Source organism: Convolutriloba macropyga, chromosome 13, assembly GCF_964194025.1.
Source record: "Convolutriloba macropyga chromosome 13, txConMacr16.3, whole genome shotgun sequence".
NCBI classification, from domain to species: Eukaryota; Metazoa; Xenacoelomorpha; order Acoela; family Convolutidae; genus Convolutriloba; species Convolutriloba macropyga.
In genome coordinates this window covers 12139942-12155455 of record NC_134480.1, presented here as the reverse complement: position 1 = coordinate 12155455, position 15514 = coordinate 12139942, and the positions used below count along the sequence as shown (strand labels likewise).

The following is a 15514-nucleotide window of genomic DNA, read 5'->3' as shown; positions in this document are numbered from 1 at the left end:
ATATCGGGCGGAAAATTGTAATTAGGAGCCGGGAAGATATTCTGCCCGTTACAGTTTCCCGAGAGCAGCGGAAATATTTGCGACGGCAGACGAAATAATTGCAACGTCTGCAGAGGAAATATTTGCGACGGTCGATTCGGCGATGCAGGGCGTGGGTGCACTCAGGCACCCATCAGAAAACAATGGGCAATAATTTTATTCATACACGCAATGAGCTGGACGCCATCGCGAACGGTGAGCTGTCTTTGAGTTCTAACTGTCTAACCAGGACGAAGATTGATGAAAGCGTAAGTTGATGACCATCAACCGATATTGAACTCAAGATTAAACTTCAACAACTAGAGATAAAGAACTTGATGTCAATAACGACATAAGTGATGCATTTCTTTCCTCACGTTACATTTTATATTTTATACATTTTGAGATAATGTATCCTTACTATTTGCTCTCTTTGAATCTTTGTCTGTACTCATGGATCATTGGCTTCTGGAAACAATTTGTGCGTATGTTATGTTTCAGTAGTGTTGATTTTTGTTTCAGTTCCAGATGAAAATACTAGCAGAGCCGGGCAGCCAAGCGAGTTCAAGCCTGGGGTGAATGATTCGGAGGCTGTTGCTGAGTCCTAATAAAATCACTTGTGCCACCTCATGCCGAAAATTCCTAGCAGTGTCTCCAAAAAAACCTCCGACATGTCTCCGCATCAGACAAGTAATTTTTTTAATGTAACTTTAACTAGGTGCCCGAGTGTAACAAAAACTGCTCTGAAACAAATGAGCGCCCGTTTTTCGAGAAAAATTATTAACTACCTCAGTTTTGAGGACCCTCATTCTCTAAGAGACCGAATAACATTTCCACGCCTATTGCAATGTGCGCAAACCCATCTAAAGACCCCAAAGGATCTAGAAAAAACAACAAGGTGCAATCTCCAGGAAATTTTTTTCCAGTCGCTGCGTAAGTTGCTCCAGAGGGAGGTAGAGACTTTATTCAATGAGACTCAATAGAGCGTTCTTGCTGGAGGAACTGTGCCCACTTTCGAAGAGACCGAAGAACACTTCCACGCCTATTCCAATGTGCGCAAACCCATCTAGACTCCAAAGGAAATGGAAAAAACAACAAGGTGCAATCTCCCGGAAGTTTTGCCAGTCGCTGCGTAAGTTGCTCCTCTTCAATCGTCTGATGTAAACATGTGCCTAAGTGATTGTTGCGTTGAAGCCAACAGTTCGGGAGCTGCTGAAAAGCACAATCACATAAAGCTCTTTTGACAGCCTGCAAGACAAAACTGCAGACCTATTTTGAGTTGATACGTTGCTTCAAGGTCAAAATGAGCGGATTTTTCAAGAACAACACCATGCCTACGTGCCATAGGGAGGTGGAGACTTCATTCATTGACACACAATATAGTGACCTTGCTGGAGGAACTGTGCCCCGACATGGCCGACTGCGTGCGGTGTACTTCCATTCAAGTGCGACGAAACGGACAAATTCGAGAACCTTACAAATTACAAAGCCGAGCAGCTGTGCTAAGAGAACGACGAAGACAAAAGCAGTGGCTGCGTTCCACGCGTTCGGTATACGAGACGCCTCATTTAGTCATCTATTTCCAGGCAACAGCTGCAGAAAAGCAAGCGTTCTTGCGCTTAGCGCTGAACTTTGCTGCGGGAGAAAATCTTTGGCTGTGTTTGCCAACAGCTGACGGTAATATCGGGCAGGAAATTGTAATTCAGAGCCTGGAAGCTGTTCTGCCCGTTACAGTTTCCCGAGAGCAGAGGAAATATTTGCAACGGCAGACGAAATTGCAACGTCTGCAGAGGAAATATTTGCGACGGTCGATTCGGCGATGCAGGGTGTGGGTGCACTCAAGCACCCAGCAGAAAACAATGGGCAGTAATTTTATTCATACATGCGATGAGCTGGACGCCATCGCGAACGGTGAGCTGTCTTTGTGTTGTAACCGTCTAACCAGGATGATGATTGATGAAAGCGTAATGTCATGGCCAGCAACCGATTCGAGATGAAACTCTTATGATATCGATGACAACGTTAAAGATGCATTTCTTTTCTCACGATACCTTTTACTTTTTATTTATTTTGAGATAATGTATCCTTACTATTTGCTCCCTTTGAATATTTGTCTGTACTCACGGATAATTGGCTTCTGGTAACATTTTGTGTGCATATATTATGTTTCGGTAGTGTGTTCTCATTTTGTTTCTGTTCCAGATGCAAATACTAACAGAGCCGGGCAACCAAGCCAGTTCAAGCCTAAGGTGAATGATCCGGAGGCCGTTGCTGAGTCCTAATAAAATCACGTGTGCCACCTGATGCCGAAAATTCTCAGCAGCGTCTCCAAAAAACTTCCGACATTTCTCCGCATCAGACAAGTAAATTTTTTAATGTAACTTTAACTTGGGGCCCGGGTGTAACAAAAAATGATGTGAAACAAATGAGCCCCCATTTTTGCAGAAAAATCAATAACTTACCTCAATTTTGAGACCCTCATTCTCGACGAGACCGAAAAACATTTCCACGCCTATTCCAATGTGCGCAAACCCATCTAAAGACCCCAAAGGATCTCGAAAAAACAACAAGGTGCAATCTCCCGGAAGAATTTTGCCAGTCGCTGCGTAAGTTGCTCCTCTTTCATCGTCTGAAGTAAACATGTGCTTACGTGATGGTTGCATTGAAGCCAACAGTTCGGAAGCTGCTAAAAACCACAACCACAACGCTCTTTTGACAGCCTGGAGAACAAAACTGCAGACCTATTTTGAGTTAACACATTTCAAGATCAAAATGAGCTGACTTTTCAAAAACAACACCATGCTCACGTGCCAGAAGGAGGTGGAGACTTTATTCAATGAGACTCAATATAGCGATCTTGCTGGAGAAACTGTGCCCAGATGTGACCTACTGCGTGTAGTGCACTTGCATTCAAGTGCGACAAAACGGACAATTTCGAGAACCTACTAATTTACAAAGCCGGGCAGCTGTGCAAAGAGAACGAGGAAGACAAAGGAGGTGGCTGCGTTCCATTCTTTTGGTATACGAGACGCTTCATTTAGTCCTCGACCTCCAGGCAACAGCTGAGTAAAAGCAAGCGTTCTTGCATTTTCTGCTGGACTTTACTGCGGGAGACAATCTTTGGCTGTGTTTGCCAAGAGCTGACAGTAATATCGGGCGGAAAATTGTAATTAGGAGCCGGGAAGATATTCTGCCCGTTACAGTTTCCCGAGAGCAGCGGAAATATTTGCGACGGCAGACGAAATAATTGCAACGTCTGCAGAGGAAATATTTGCGACGGTCGATTCGGCGATGCAGGGCGTGGGTGCACTCAGGCACCCATCAGAAAACAATGGGCAATAATTTTGTTCATACACGCAATGAGCTGGACGCCATCGCGAACGGTGAGCTGTCTTTGAGTTCTAACTGTCTAACCAGGACGAAGATTGATGAAAGCGTAAGTTGATGACCATCAACCGATATTGAACTCAAGATTAAACTTCAAAAACTAGAGATAAAGAACTTGGTGTCAATAACGACAAAAGTGATGCATTTCTTTCCTCACGTTAAATTTTATATTTTATACATTTTGAGATAATGTATCCTTACTATTTGCTCTCTTTGAATCTTTGTCTGTACTCATGGATCATTGGCTTCTGGAAACAATTTGTGCGTATGTTATGTTTCAGTAGTGTTGATTTTTGTTTCAGTTCCAGATGAAAATACTAGCAGAGCCGGGCAGCCAAGCGAGTTCAAGCCTGGGGTGAATGATTCGGAGGCTGTTGCTGAGTCCTAATAAAATCACTTGTGCCACCTCATGCCGAAAATTCCTAGCAGTGTCTCCAAAAAAACCTCCGACATGTCTCCGCATCAGACAAGTAATTTTTTGAAAGTAACTCTAACTTGGTGCCCGAGTGTAACAAAAACTGATGCGAAACAAATGAGCGCCCGTTTTTGCAGAAAAATCAATAACTGACCTCAGTTTTGAGGACCCTCAATCTCGAAGAGACCGAAGAACACATCCACGCCTATTCCAATGTGCGCAAACCCATCTAAAGACCCCAAAGGATCTCGAAAAAACAACAGGGTGCAATCTCCCGGAAAAATTTTGCCAGTCGCTGCGTAAGTTGCTCCTCTTTCATCGTCTGAAGTAAACATGTGCTGACGTGATGGTTGCATTGAAGCCATCAGTTTGGAAGCTGCTAAAAACCACATAAACAACGCTCTTTTGACAGCCCGGAGGACAAAGCTGCAGACCTATTTTGACTCAAAACATTTCAAGATCAAAATGAGCTTATTTTTCAAGAACAACATCAAGCCCACGTGCCAGAGGAAGTTGGAGGAAGTGTGCCCCGACGTGGACAACTGTGTGCAGTGTACTTGTATTCAAGTGCGACGAAACGGACAATTTCGAGAACCTTCCTATTTACAAAGCCGGGCAGCTGTGCGAAGAAAACGACAAAGAGAAAGGAGGTGGCTGAATTCCACCCGTTCGGTATACGAGACGCCTCATTTAGTCCTCTATTTCAAGGCAACAGCTAAGGAAAAGCAAGCGTTCTTGCGTTTTGCGCTGAACTTTGCTGCGGGAGACAATATTTGGCTGTGTTTGCCAACAGCTGACGGTAATATTGGGCAGAAAATTGTAATTAAGAGCCTGGAAGCCATTCTGCCAGTTACAGTTTCCCGAGAGCAGAGGAAAAATTTGCGACGGCAGACGAAATATTTGCAACGTCTGCAGAGGAAATATTTGCAACGGTCAATTCGGCGATGCAGCGTGTGGGTGCACTCAGGCACGCAGCAGAAAACATTGTCAGCAATTTTATTTATACATGCGATGGATCTCGTGGATCATTGGTTTCTGGAAACATTTTGTGTGCGTATGTTATGTTTCAGTATTGTGTTCTCAATTTCGTTTCTGTTGCAGATGCAAATGCTCGCCGACCCGGTACAACCAACCTGGTTCAAGCCTGGGGTGAATGGTGCGGAGGCCGTTGCTTAGTCCTGTTAAAATCACTTGTGCCACCGCATGTCAAATATCCTTGCAGGGTCTCCAAAAAACATCCGAAATTCCTCGGCATCAGGCACGTAATTTCTTGAATGTAAATTTAAATTGGTGCCCGAGTGCAACGAAAGTTGCCGTGAAACAAATGAGCGGCCGTTTTTGCAGAAAAATCAAAAACTAACCTCAGTTTTAAAGGACACTCACTCTCAAAGAGACCGAAGAACACTTCCACGCCTAAGTGCGCAAACCCATCTACAGACCCCAAAGGATCTGGAAAAAAACCACAAGGTGCAATCTCTCGGACACCTTTTGCCAGTCGCTGCGTAAGTTGCTCTTCATTCATCGTCTGAGGTAAATGTGCCTTCGCGATGGTTGCGTTGAAGCCAACAGTTCGGAGGCTGCTGAAAACCACAATCACATAAAGCTCAAGGGCGTAGATCTTATGACAGAGATCTACAGTGAGCCGGTTCGGAAAGACAGCAAAAAGTTGATACTGAGAACTATGTTCATGAAGACGACGAGGATGAAAAAGAAGAAGGAGAGGATATCACAATTTAAGGTTCAGAGGTTGGTCAGCTTCTCAAAGCTCGATTTGGATTCTGTCTATTCATCTGATTTTGTAAAGAATGCTAACAGCTAATTATGTTTGTGATATTGTATGCTGGTGTTTAATGTATATTTGTTTGCAAACTGCCCAATATGATTGCTTCGCTATCAAAATGATCTAGTCGTGAAAAATGTCCATCTGTCTTCAAATAATCCAACAAAATTGGGTTTAGGATTGATTGCTGACATAATATGCTTGCGATAACTATCATTTTTACCGATTAATTTTGACAATTAACGTTAAAATTATTGCTAAATTGGCTGTGCTGCGATCTCAGTTCAAATCAAACGAATACTTTTCAGTTGGTTCTGTGTGAATAATTCCTTTTTAATTTTCTTGCAACTGTAATGAGATCCTAACAGGAGAGATGGGGAAACAAACACTCTATATTTGTTTCATATCAGTGGGCAAATTTTTTTAGTGACCTTTTTATTACTCAAAACAGTGGAGTTGTTCAGTAATATCAATTAAATCAACATAGGGCTGCAGTTAAAACAAAAATTTTTAAAAAATATCACGGCTTTTAAAAAATTTTTTAATTCATTTAAATTTTCCTAAAACTGTCTAACTTACCCCTCTCATATTCATCTATGTAAAATCATAATTGTCACTATATGCCTTGGCTACTATTCAACAATGTTGAAACGCCGACTCAACAGCAATAGTAGACATACTACTATTGCTACGATTACTATTAAATGTAGCAATAATCCTCAGGCTGATTCCGGCACGGAGACATAATGCCTCCGAACTTAAATAAAGTTAATACACCGCAACAAGCTACCTCGCCCAGTAAAAAATTTAGACCCCATTATATATCCAATCTATCGCCAAGAGAACATCTAAGTTATCCGCAAACACCATATTCTCCCAAACCATTAGCACATGAGAAAACGCACTTTATTTTTCGAAGTAATTCAAAAGTAAATACTACATACCCTACAACCCCATTAGCTAAAAATTCATTACATGAAAATTCAGATCCTAAAAAACATAGAGGGTCAGGTAGACAAGTAGTTGCTTCAAAATTATTCAATGATCCTATTCCATGGGAAACTTCAAAGGAAAAAGACAAATAACACAATATATTTAGCCACGTAAATGTTCTCATTTAACAAGAAAATTTTCATTTAACAAAGAAAATTCTAATATTTATCAAAATACAATTAAAATCTCCAATTCTAAAAACCAATAATAAGTAAAAAGTTGAAAAGAAAAATGGAATCAAAGTTCCCAAATAATAAAAGCAATGAAGTTGCACAAACTGATTTAAGAAATGGGAATAAAAGTTAAAAGAAAAAAAATAGAAAAGGACCTAAAAATGGGAAGATTTTAGCAACCAATTAAAAAAAAAGAAACCATCACTGAAATTGGAAATATTTGCGACAAATTTCCAAAAGTTAAGGAAAACAGCCCAATTTTTACAATATAAATATTGAAGCGGAAAGTACAAAAATTATTTCCTCGTCCTTCACTGACAAAAAGCTTATCAGAATAAACAGCAAATCACAACTGAAATCTACTTTCTTTCCTGATATCAACTTGAGTACTATAAACGCTATTTTTCTATTTGAGGACCTGTCAACAGAAACATTCTTAGTTGAAGACAATTCAAATATTCGCTGTTTTGAAAATCGCTTTCAAACACAAAATTCCATCGAGTAACCACGGTTTAGCAACATTATTAAATATGAAAAGATGAATTTTGAACAGCAAACAAACGAACTATGCAGCATTGAATTTCCGTTACCAGATACAGAAGTATTGGAAGAAATAATTCAAATAACTTAATTTAAAACTCTTGTCTTTTCATTGTCAGCAAATCTCAATGAATTTAATGTAAGAAAACCTGTAATTATACCCCTAATTATTTCCACGTTGTCTTCAGTAGCTGGAGAAACCGCAGACTCAGAATTTAGCAATACTCAACGACAAGGAAAAGTAGGACTTTTTGATTTTTCCAAAATAAATTCCAAATAAATGTATTTGTTAAATAAAAAAAATAGCTCCGTGTAATATAGAACCCGAGAAAAAGAAAGTCAGTAACGCGAATACTCCTATTATGCAGCGTAATTATAACACTAAATTAGAAGCTATGTGTATGGCTACACATCAACGATTAAAGTGGTACTGTAACACTTTTGACAATAGTGGTTTAACCGCTACACAAGTTACTTTTAGCTCAAATATAAAATTAACCGCCGAGCAATGTCTCGACGCCAAGGAAACAGGCTTTACAACTACAAACAATCAAGTAAGCAAAACGTAACGAAACAGACAGTTATAATTAAGAGTAACAGGTGACGAATATAGAAACGAGTGCACAAAATCAGTATGGATTTATCACTCATGAGACTTATATGCAAGATAGTAAATTACCATTAATTTTAGAAGATGGAACTGTAAATAATCATAATAACATTCATCTGCCTTGTAGTCTAAACAAAAATTGCTGTGATAGTGGATCAACTGATCCCTATACACATACATGGGAAAACAGAAAATTATTTATTAGAAAAATAACACACGTCCGGTAAAAATGATAACACACCTCCGTTGTGTGACCATAATATTGCCCAGTAATTTTCAACATTACAAATAATGAACAAATGTCATCAATGAAGCCAAATTGCGTTAAACGAAGATTTGTCGATCCAATTACCAGAACAATGCATACGAGCGAGGACGATCGTGTGTAGATAAATACGATAATTTATTGCAATTGGACACTGAAGATGATAATTCTTGGATTGAATTAACAACATGTATAACTAGAGTCAAAGGACCTTATATTTTTGAGAATAAAATTGTTCCACAAAGGTTAATATACAAATTTGAAAATAATGATAAAATCTATTTATTTACTGAAAAAGAATTAGGGAAATTCGGGCGAGAAATTCAATTCAATAACGATAGGAAAAATGCTACACAAAACTTTTCTAAAGAAATTGTTGTTTCGCAAGATTATTTTTCAAAGTGAGGATAGACTTATTTTAATTATGTAAAAAGAACAGTCGACTCTTATTTCTTCTAACTTCTTTGATAATCATTAGATAGTAATGTTCGATAATCTTAGTTATCTATATCTATATCGATCAGTTATTTTGGAGCAATACAACATCTATTTTGCCACTTTTCTTTTCTTGAAATGCATTATCAAATTGTTTTAACAATGATTAAAAGCCTACAAATACATAAAACAGCCGGAGCTTCTCTGAATTTTGGCACAAATTAGTTGCCAATTTAGAACAAATTAGTTGCCACTTACAACATTCTATTCACTTCTGTCTTTAAAAAATGAGACAGCCAATGAAAAACAGCCAGAGAATGCTGAACAATAAGTGTCTGAAATTAAAGAAACACGCTTTATTCTTTATCCGCATATCTCACAATCGATGTATAGTGCAATTAGGGATGAAAGCAATGCCGCAGTAGAGGAGAATGAAGATAACCTAATTTCCCCCTTAAAAACGAATTATATTTATCAAGTAAAGAATAAAAAATACAAGCAATTAGTTATTTTTATAAGTATATTCATCAGAAAGCACACTTACGTTGTTCCTTGTTAAGAACTTAGACTACGATGCAGATGACGATATGCCTGATCTGGAAGACTTCATATTGCCATATACCTTTGAGCTCACGGGAGAGCAGCAACATCAACAACCACAAGCAACATCAGCTCCAGGAACGAAAATACATCTGTACCGCAACGGGACAGCAAGATGTAAAACATTGAATGTGGAAAAACTGAAAGAATTGACGATCGCCCCAGCGTAAACTCAATTAGAGCCATATATGCCATTAGTGCCATATACAACTAAGAGTCCTTGCAATGAACCAACAGATAGAACGTCAAAAGTTTGTAGAAGAGCGCAAAGAAAACAAAATTTAGGGCACACCCGAAAAATGATTGGGGACTACAATATCGTATACTACCAGAAAGGAATCTGTACAAGATACAATATTACAATTCGAAAATAAAAACTTACAGGCTCAAAAACAGCGCTGGACAAGCCAAATTTAACTGCCCTATACCAATTCATTTCTGCAAACTTACAGAATTCGAGTAACACCTAAACGTTTGGCTTGCAGCAGAAATTCCTACGCGAAAAGCAAGAGAATGACAACCAACAAAATAAAATGAAACTATTGCATAAGAGAACTTCAGGGAAACCCAAATTGAGAACATAAAAACTTGAACACCTAATTCTGCCCTTTTTTCTTTCATTCAAAGTGGACTACATTCGTATCTAAAAAGACATTTACTTAAGTTGATAACAATTGTAAACCATATATGAACTTTATCTTACTTATAATTCAACTTTGCAAAACTCTATCTAGTTAATTTCAATAAAATCATTATAGCTGCGGGATGAGAAGTACCTAAATTAAAGGAATAATAAAAGTGGGAACTTTTGTCCCATAATAAAACTGGGCACTTTTATCCCAAATTAGAAATGAGAGGTTTCATCCCAATAAAAAAGGAGTTTTTCTCCCACAATGGGATCTCTCATCCCATTTTCACTCCTATAAATAGGAGGCTTTTGAATACTCAGTTCAGTTATTTCAGTTCTTCTCTAGTGTTTTAAGCTCTCCTCAATCCTTTAGCACCTCCTCTTTTCCGCTGATACATATCTAATCCCAAATTGCAGTTTATTGACATAATATAACTTTTAGTTAGATCTTCAATTATCTTCCAAATTTTTTAAATTGCAAAATTTAAATTCCATTCCTTTTTCCATCTTTAGAACTTCGAAGCTTTGTATACTGCAACTTAGGCAGCGAATATACTAATGTTAAAATCAAGCTATTTTACCTACAGTTGAGTTGTATTTCTAGAGTCCTTCGTCACAGATTTTTCTCTGTCACTGGCCGTAATCCATTAGAAATACCATTTAAGGAAATAGTTTTACTTATCAACTTCTAAATCTCCTCCTATGTAGATTGTGTGGATTTCCGACAGCGTCGATCTGGCAAAAACATTATTACACCATTATTAAGAGTCTTATTGCTGGCAAAGTCAATTGAACAAAGAATTGGCTCTCCTAGCAGGAGCAGTTTGGTAGACCACCAAAACTATGTGAGTAAATTACCTTCTCGTTTGGGGCCATCAAGCCAACAATGCTTAAAGTTCTTAATTGTTCCGACCCACTTTAGTGGAGAAGGAACTATATACTCAAATGGGTTTTTTGTTCAGACAATTTTGACCGATCGATATAATCATAGCAGAGAGTTGTGAGTGGTATCATTAAAAAGCCCGTCCAACGCAGAAAATGCAATTAAGATTTTTTCAATTTTCATTTTTTATAGGGAGTAATCGTGGTTCAAAGTTTTGTGAATATTAAACAAACTTCAGCCGTTTTTGTTCACATTTTCGGTATTTTTGACCTAACTGTCGTCAACTTTGCTAAAATTTGTTCAAATTGTTAACTGTATTGCTAATAATTTTATCTCCAAAGATAGAGGAGGATTGTTGAATTGTTCGAGCTGAGATTTTTGGCCAGAATTTATGCTAAATTTTTCAAAATTCAGCCTTTTTGGTACCAGATTTGGGACCAAAATTACTTTTTTAGCCGACTTGCTTTAAATTGCTGAAATAGATCCCTTAAAACTGTGGCCATATTCTTTTTCAGCTGAAAAACGAGCTAGTTATACACCCACTGGCTTTGACAGTCTGTTGGAGTTATAGTTTTGCCTTTTTGCAAATTTAAACTCGTAAACTATAAATATACAAAATGCATTTTAATTTTTGACAAACTGAAAAATTTTGTAACAAAATTAATCTATTTTGCAACCAATTGAACATATGAGTTTTTTGTTAGACCCGCAGCAACATCTGAGCTAATCTTGACCTCGCCATGGATCCTAACGATAAATTTTTTTAAAGATTTTAATGGGGCGCGACTTTTTTTTCAAAATATGTCCGCTATGCAAATGTTTTTTATGTAAACTTTTTTTACTTACAAGAATTTCAAATCAGGGCTCAATTAACGACAGATACAATTTAAAAAAACGAGGCCCAACGATATTATACTGGGGTTTCAGAGATAAGCGCATGGTTTTTATGGCTCTGACCAATTGATTTCGTAAAAAACTTTTTAATGTACTTCTTGAATTTTGCTTTCATTTGGTATCGTTTTCGTAACCCAATGACTTATTGTCTCCATTCAAAGCTCCAGTTAATTCTTAGGACGTGTAAACAAACCTTGACACTTAATTCAGTTATTATCTAACGTTTGTTATAACTTCGAAAATATTTGTAAGAAGAAATCGGTTAATTGTTGAACCTTGCCACTATTTTATCTCATTAATATCAACTTCGGCCGTAGTCTCATTAAAAACAGGCAGAAACCAAACTCCTAAGGGTATTAAATTAATGTCCGTACCGGTTTCATGTTCAACTAATGGTCTCCTTGTTTTGATACTACGCCTATCTAATTTTTTTACTTTTGAGTTCAATTTGCTTCCTTGTCAAATTATCGCATTATTGACTAGTCCAATTGAACAAAAGCACAATAGGGAAAGTGCACCGCGTTGAAAATAGGCGCATCTGAATATTTAATTGTTTTTGTTATATAATTATGCTTTTTGGGCTGAGACAGTTATCTCGCAAAATTGTATGGATATTTTTGTCTATGTTTTTCTTTGTCGTTATACGCCATTTAACCAATAACGATAGGTCTCTATTGAATCTGTTGGACGTCAAATTCAACCTTATTAAAGATTTCAGTTCACAGCTTTTTGTTTTAATGTCTTTTAAATTGAAATTAAAAAATAGTTTCAATTGTATCTTTTTTGCTTTCATTTTCGTAATCATGTAATTCAATCTCACTAATTGGAAGTTTCAATTACTTTTGTTGATTCAAACATTTTTGTTGCCCTGGGTTATGCGTTGTGACAGATTGCTTTGACCATTTTTGAGATTTCTATACTGTTCAATTTCTGGGTTTTTTTGACATGTCTACGTAATCCTTTCATAAGGAAGACCTTTTGATGTTAAAATGACGACAAAATGACAATTTACAGTTCTTGCAGGTAACATCTTATAATTATAGTTCCTTGCAGAGTGTGATCTCGTAAAATTGTTCGAAGTTATGGCTTCTTTATATATGTTATTTTGTGGGGTCGTGACTTAGTCTCATTATTTACAGACCCAATTGGCTTCCTGAAGTACTGCAACCTAATCCAATGCTGCTTGTTGAAATCTTAAGTCAGTTATGACTTTTGAAAACTTTTGAATTTCAAAAACATAATTGGGTTTTGAGCTTCGTCACTTTTTTTAATTTTTCGGTCGATTTGTAGCTCAGTCTCTATAAGCACAGGTCACAAACCATGTCCAGTGAACTGTAGTTTAATCTCTACAACGACTATAGCTTCGAACAATTGTTTCTCGGCTTCGTTACTACTGTTACTGCGAGATTTGATAAAATATTTGAGATTTTTTATATTTGTTTATTTTATATTATTTTTGTTTTCTTTTTAATTTATAACAATAATCATAAGTTCCATTTGCTTTGCAATTTTTCGCAATCGAATATTGGATAATGACATGTCTCAAATGCTTCCTGTGGAGATATAAATGAACATTTTAGGGATTTCAGTGAAATTCATTCTTTTCAAAAATAGCAATGTATTTTTGAACTTCTCATCTCTTCGCTCTTTTGGTCGACCAATTAACCAGTCGCAATGAGGACAGGTCCCATATTTTTTTTAATTATGTTTAGGTTAAACTGTTTCTTTTAGGTTTTATCTGATGCGAGTTTGATTTTGTTATGATTTTATTTATCATAGAAATCGAGTTTCGGTCGTAAATAATGTTTGTTGTTTAATATTTATGATAGTCCTTTCTAGTAGTCCTATTATCATTAACGTTCATCGGCCCTCTAGGGTGGCATTATTGTATTCAATTGGGTGTCTACGGAACGATATGTATGTTTTTGAAAGTTTTCTATCTCTTCATCAATTGGTAGCCAATTAAGTCAAGAATGTGAATGAGCGGAGTCGGAACCTTATGTGCGTATGCACATTACAGAGCCTCCTTGTTGTTATTTTGACGTTGCTACAGCTGAGCTAACTATTTGCTTTCTGTTAGTTTTTTGTAGAACTTTTTATTGATTAGTTTGCTCGTCATTTTCCACTAAATTTTTTTCCATCTTTTCTCATTTATCTGAATAAAATTTGACAAGAATTTAAGATTACTTAATGCATTTTTATACAAAGAAAAATCGGGTCTCAACTAATTTAATGCATCAGTTTGCAGTAATCAAATTAATATTGCCAGAAGTTTGAAGAACAATAGCAAGTGCTTGACTTTTATGGTCTTTCTGTGTTAGACAAGAGCTGTAAAAATCTCGCAGTTGTATTTTGGCAATTGACAACCTGCCATTATTGACTGACGAAGTTTGTTTATGTGTTTTGGCAATTGATCGTAATTTAAAGGAGAGCACAGTGTATCTATAAAATTTCATTACGCAATTGACTTATAATCAAAAGTTCTAGAAAAATGAGTTTTAACTACGGAACGTTCGTTTGAATGGACGTAAACCGGTGCAACATATAGAACTCTAATTGATTTGTAAATGATATATATCTTTTGAATAATACCCAAACTAGAAACACGCACACAGCAAAATTGACACTTATATTTCAAATCTGAATAAAAAATTTACCACGAACACTGAAAACAACGAAAAGAGATAGATTGAGAGCAAACCGACTGGGTGAAAGAGAGAGGGAGCTAAAGAAGGGAAAGACTAAGAAGATAGAAGCAGCTTCAGAACTATTTATTTACTTTTCATTTTTATAAAACCCTAAAATACTTTAACTTAACACTAAAATTTATAAAGAAGCGATTCAAACCAGACAGTTATTTCAAAGGTAAGAACCCATTAATGATTGGGGAAATTTTCTTCTTAACATAAAATTTACTGTACAAAAACGTATTGTACAAAACTGCCAATAAACTATTTAATCAAAAAGATGTCAAAAACCTTTTTGAGACAAACCTTTGAAATTTCAATTGCTTAGATTTTAAAGCTTTCGAGTACAACTTAAACTCGGCGCAAAAAACATTGCATTAAGCCCCGCCAGGTGTAAGTACTAATCTTTCACGAAGGTATTTTAAGAACTCAGTTCTTCCCGCTCGAAACAAACTCAATAAAAAATGGATATTTTGGTTTGAATGGCTTGGCAAAATACATCAATTTATATCAAAAGTGATAAACACAATCTGTTATGAGGAGCATGAACAAAATGATGCGCCTCCTGACGTCGAAGAAGAAGTGCTAATAGGCTTTGAGGGGTCTATCCTCTGACCAGATGAGTCTCCGATATTATTTGCATTCGGTTGTACACTGTCTTTCAGCTGTCTAGCGATGCCCATGAATAGTTCGTGGATGTTGGTTCCATCCTTTGCAGAGGTTTCCATGAATTGTGCGAACTGGAATGCTGAGTGATAGTCTTCAGCTTCTGTTGTTGATACTTCGCGTTGTTCACCAGTGTCGCACTTGTTTCCTACAATACAATATCACAATAGAGTTCAAAACCCAATAAAGCGAACACTTAAAATTGTTTTCAAAATATTGATCTCATTTAAAAACATGAACCGAATAATGTCGGAAGAATTGCTCTTGAACGACAGGCGAGGCAATTTAATTCAGGGGCTATAGTCTAGAAAAAAAATTTTCTTTAAGGGTGCAAAAACAGTTTATCACGCCGGGATTCGAACCAGTCACCTCACTCTCCCTGACCAGAAGCACTGCCCACTCGTCTGTCAGGCCCCTTTTAAATCTCACTTGAACATTTCAAAAACAGCCGACGAGATCACAATTATTATTGCAAATTCAAATCAAATTGAAAAAACCTTATCCAATTCTTTTGCATTTATTATAACTTTGGGTTAATTT

The 15514-nt window shown here is 36.9% G+C and overlaps 2 protein-coding genes across 2 annotated transcripts in view; both read right to left on the bottom strand.

Moving 5' to 3' along the window:
* LOC142351596 (xaa-Pro aminopeptidase ApepP-like) overlaps window positions 1–15514 on the bottom strand; it is a 702879-nt gene that overhangs the window by 521500 nt on the left and 165865 nt on the right. The window lies entirely within an intron of this gene.
* LOC142351413 (ras-related protein Rab-43-like) overlaps window positions 14740–15514 on the bottom strand; it is a 34801-nt gene continuing 34026 nt past the window's right edge. Inside the window, exon 5 of the mRNA XM_075403418.1 lies at window positions 14740–15122. Coding sequence (XP_075259533.1) covers window positions 14842–15122 — 281 coding nt within the window. The 3' untranslated portion in view covers window positions 14740–14841. The remainder of the gene's footprint in view (window positions 15123–15514) is intronic.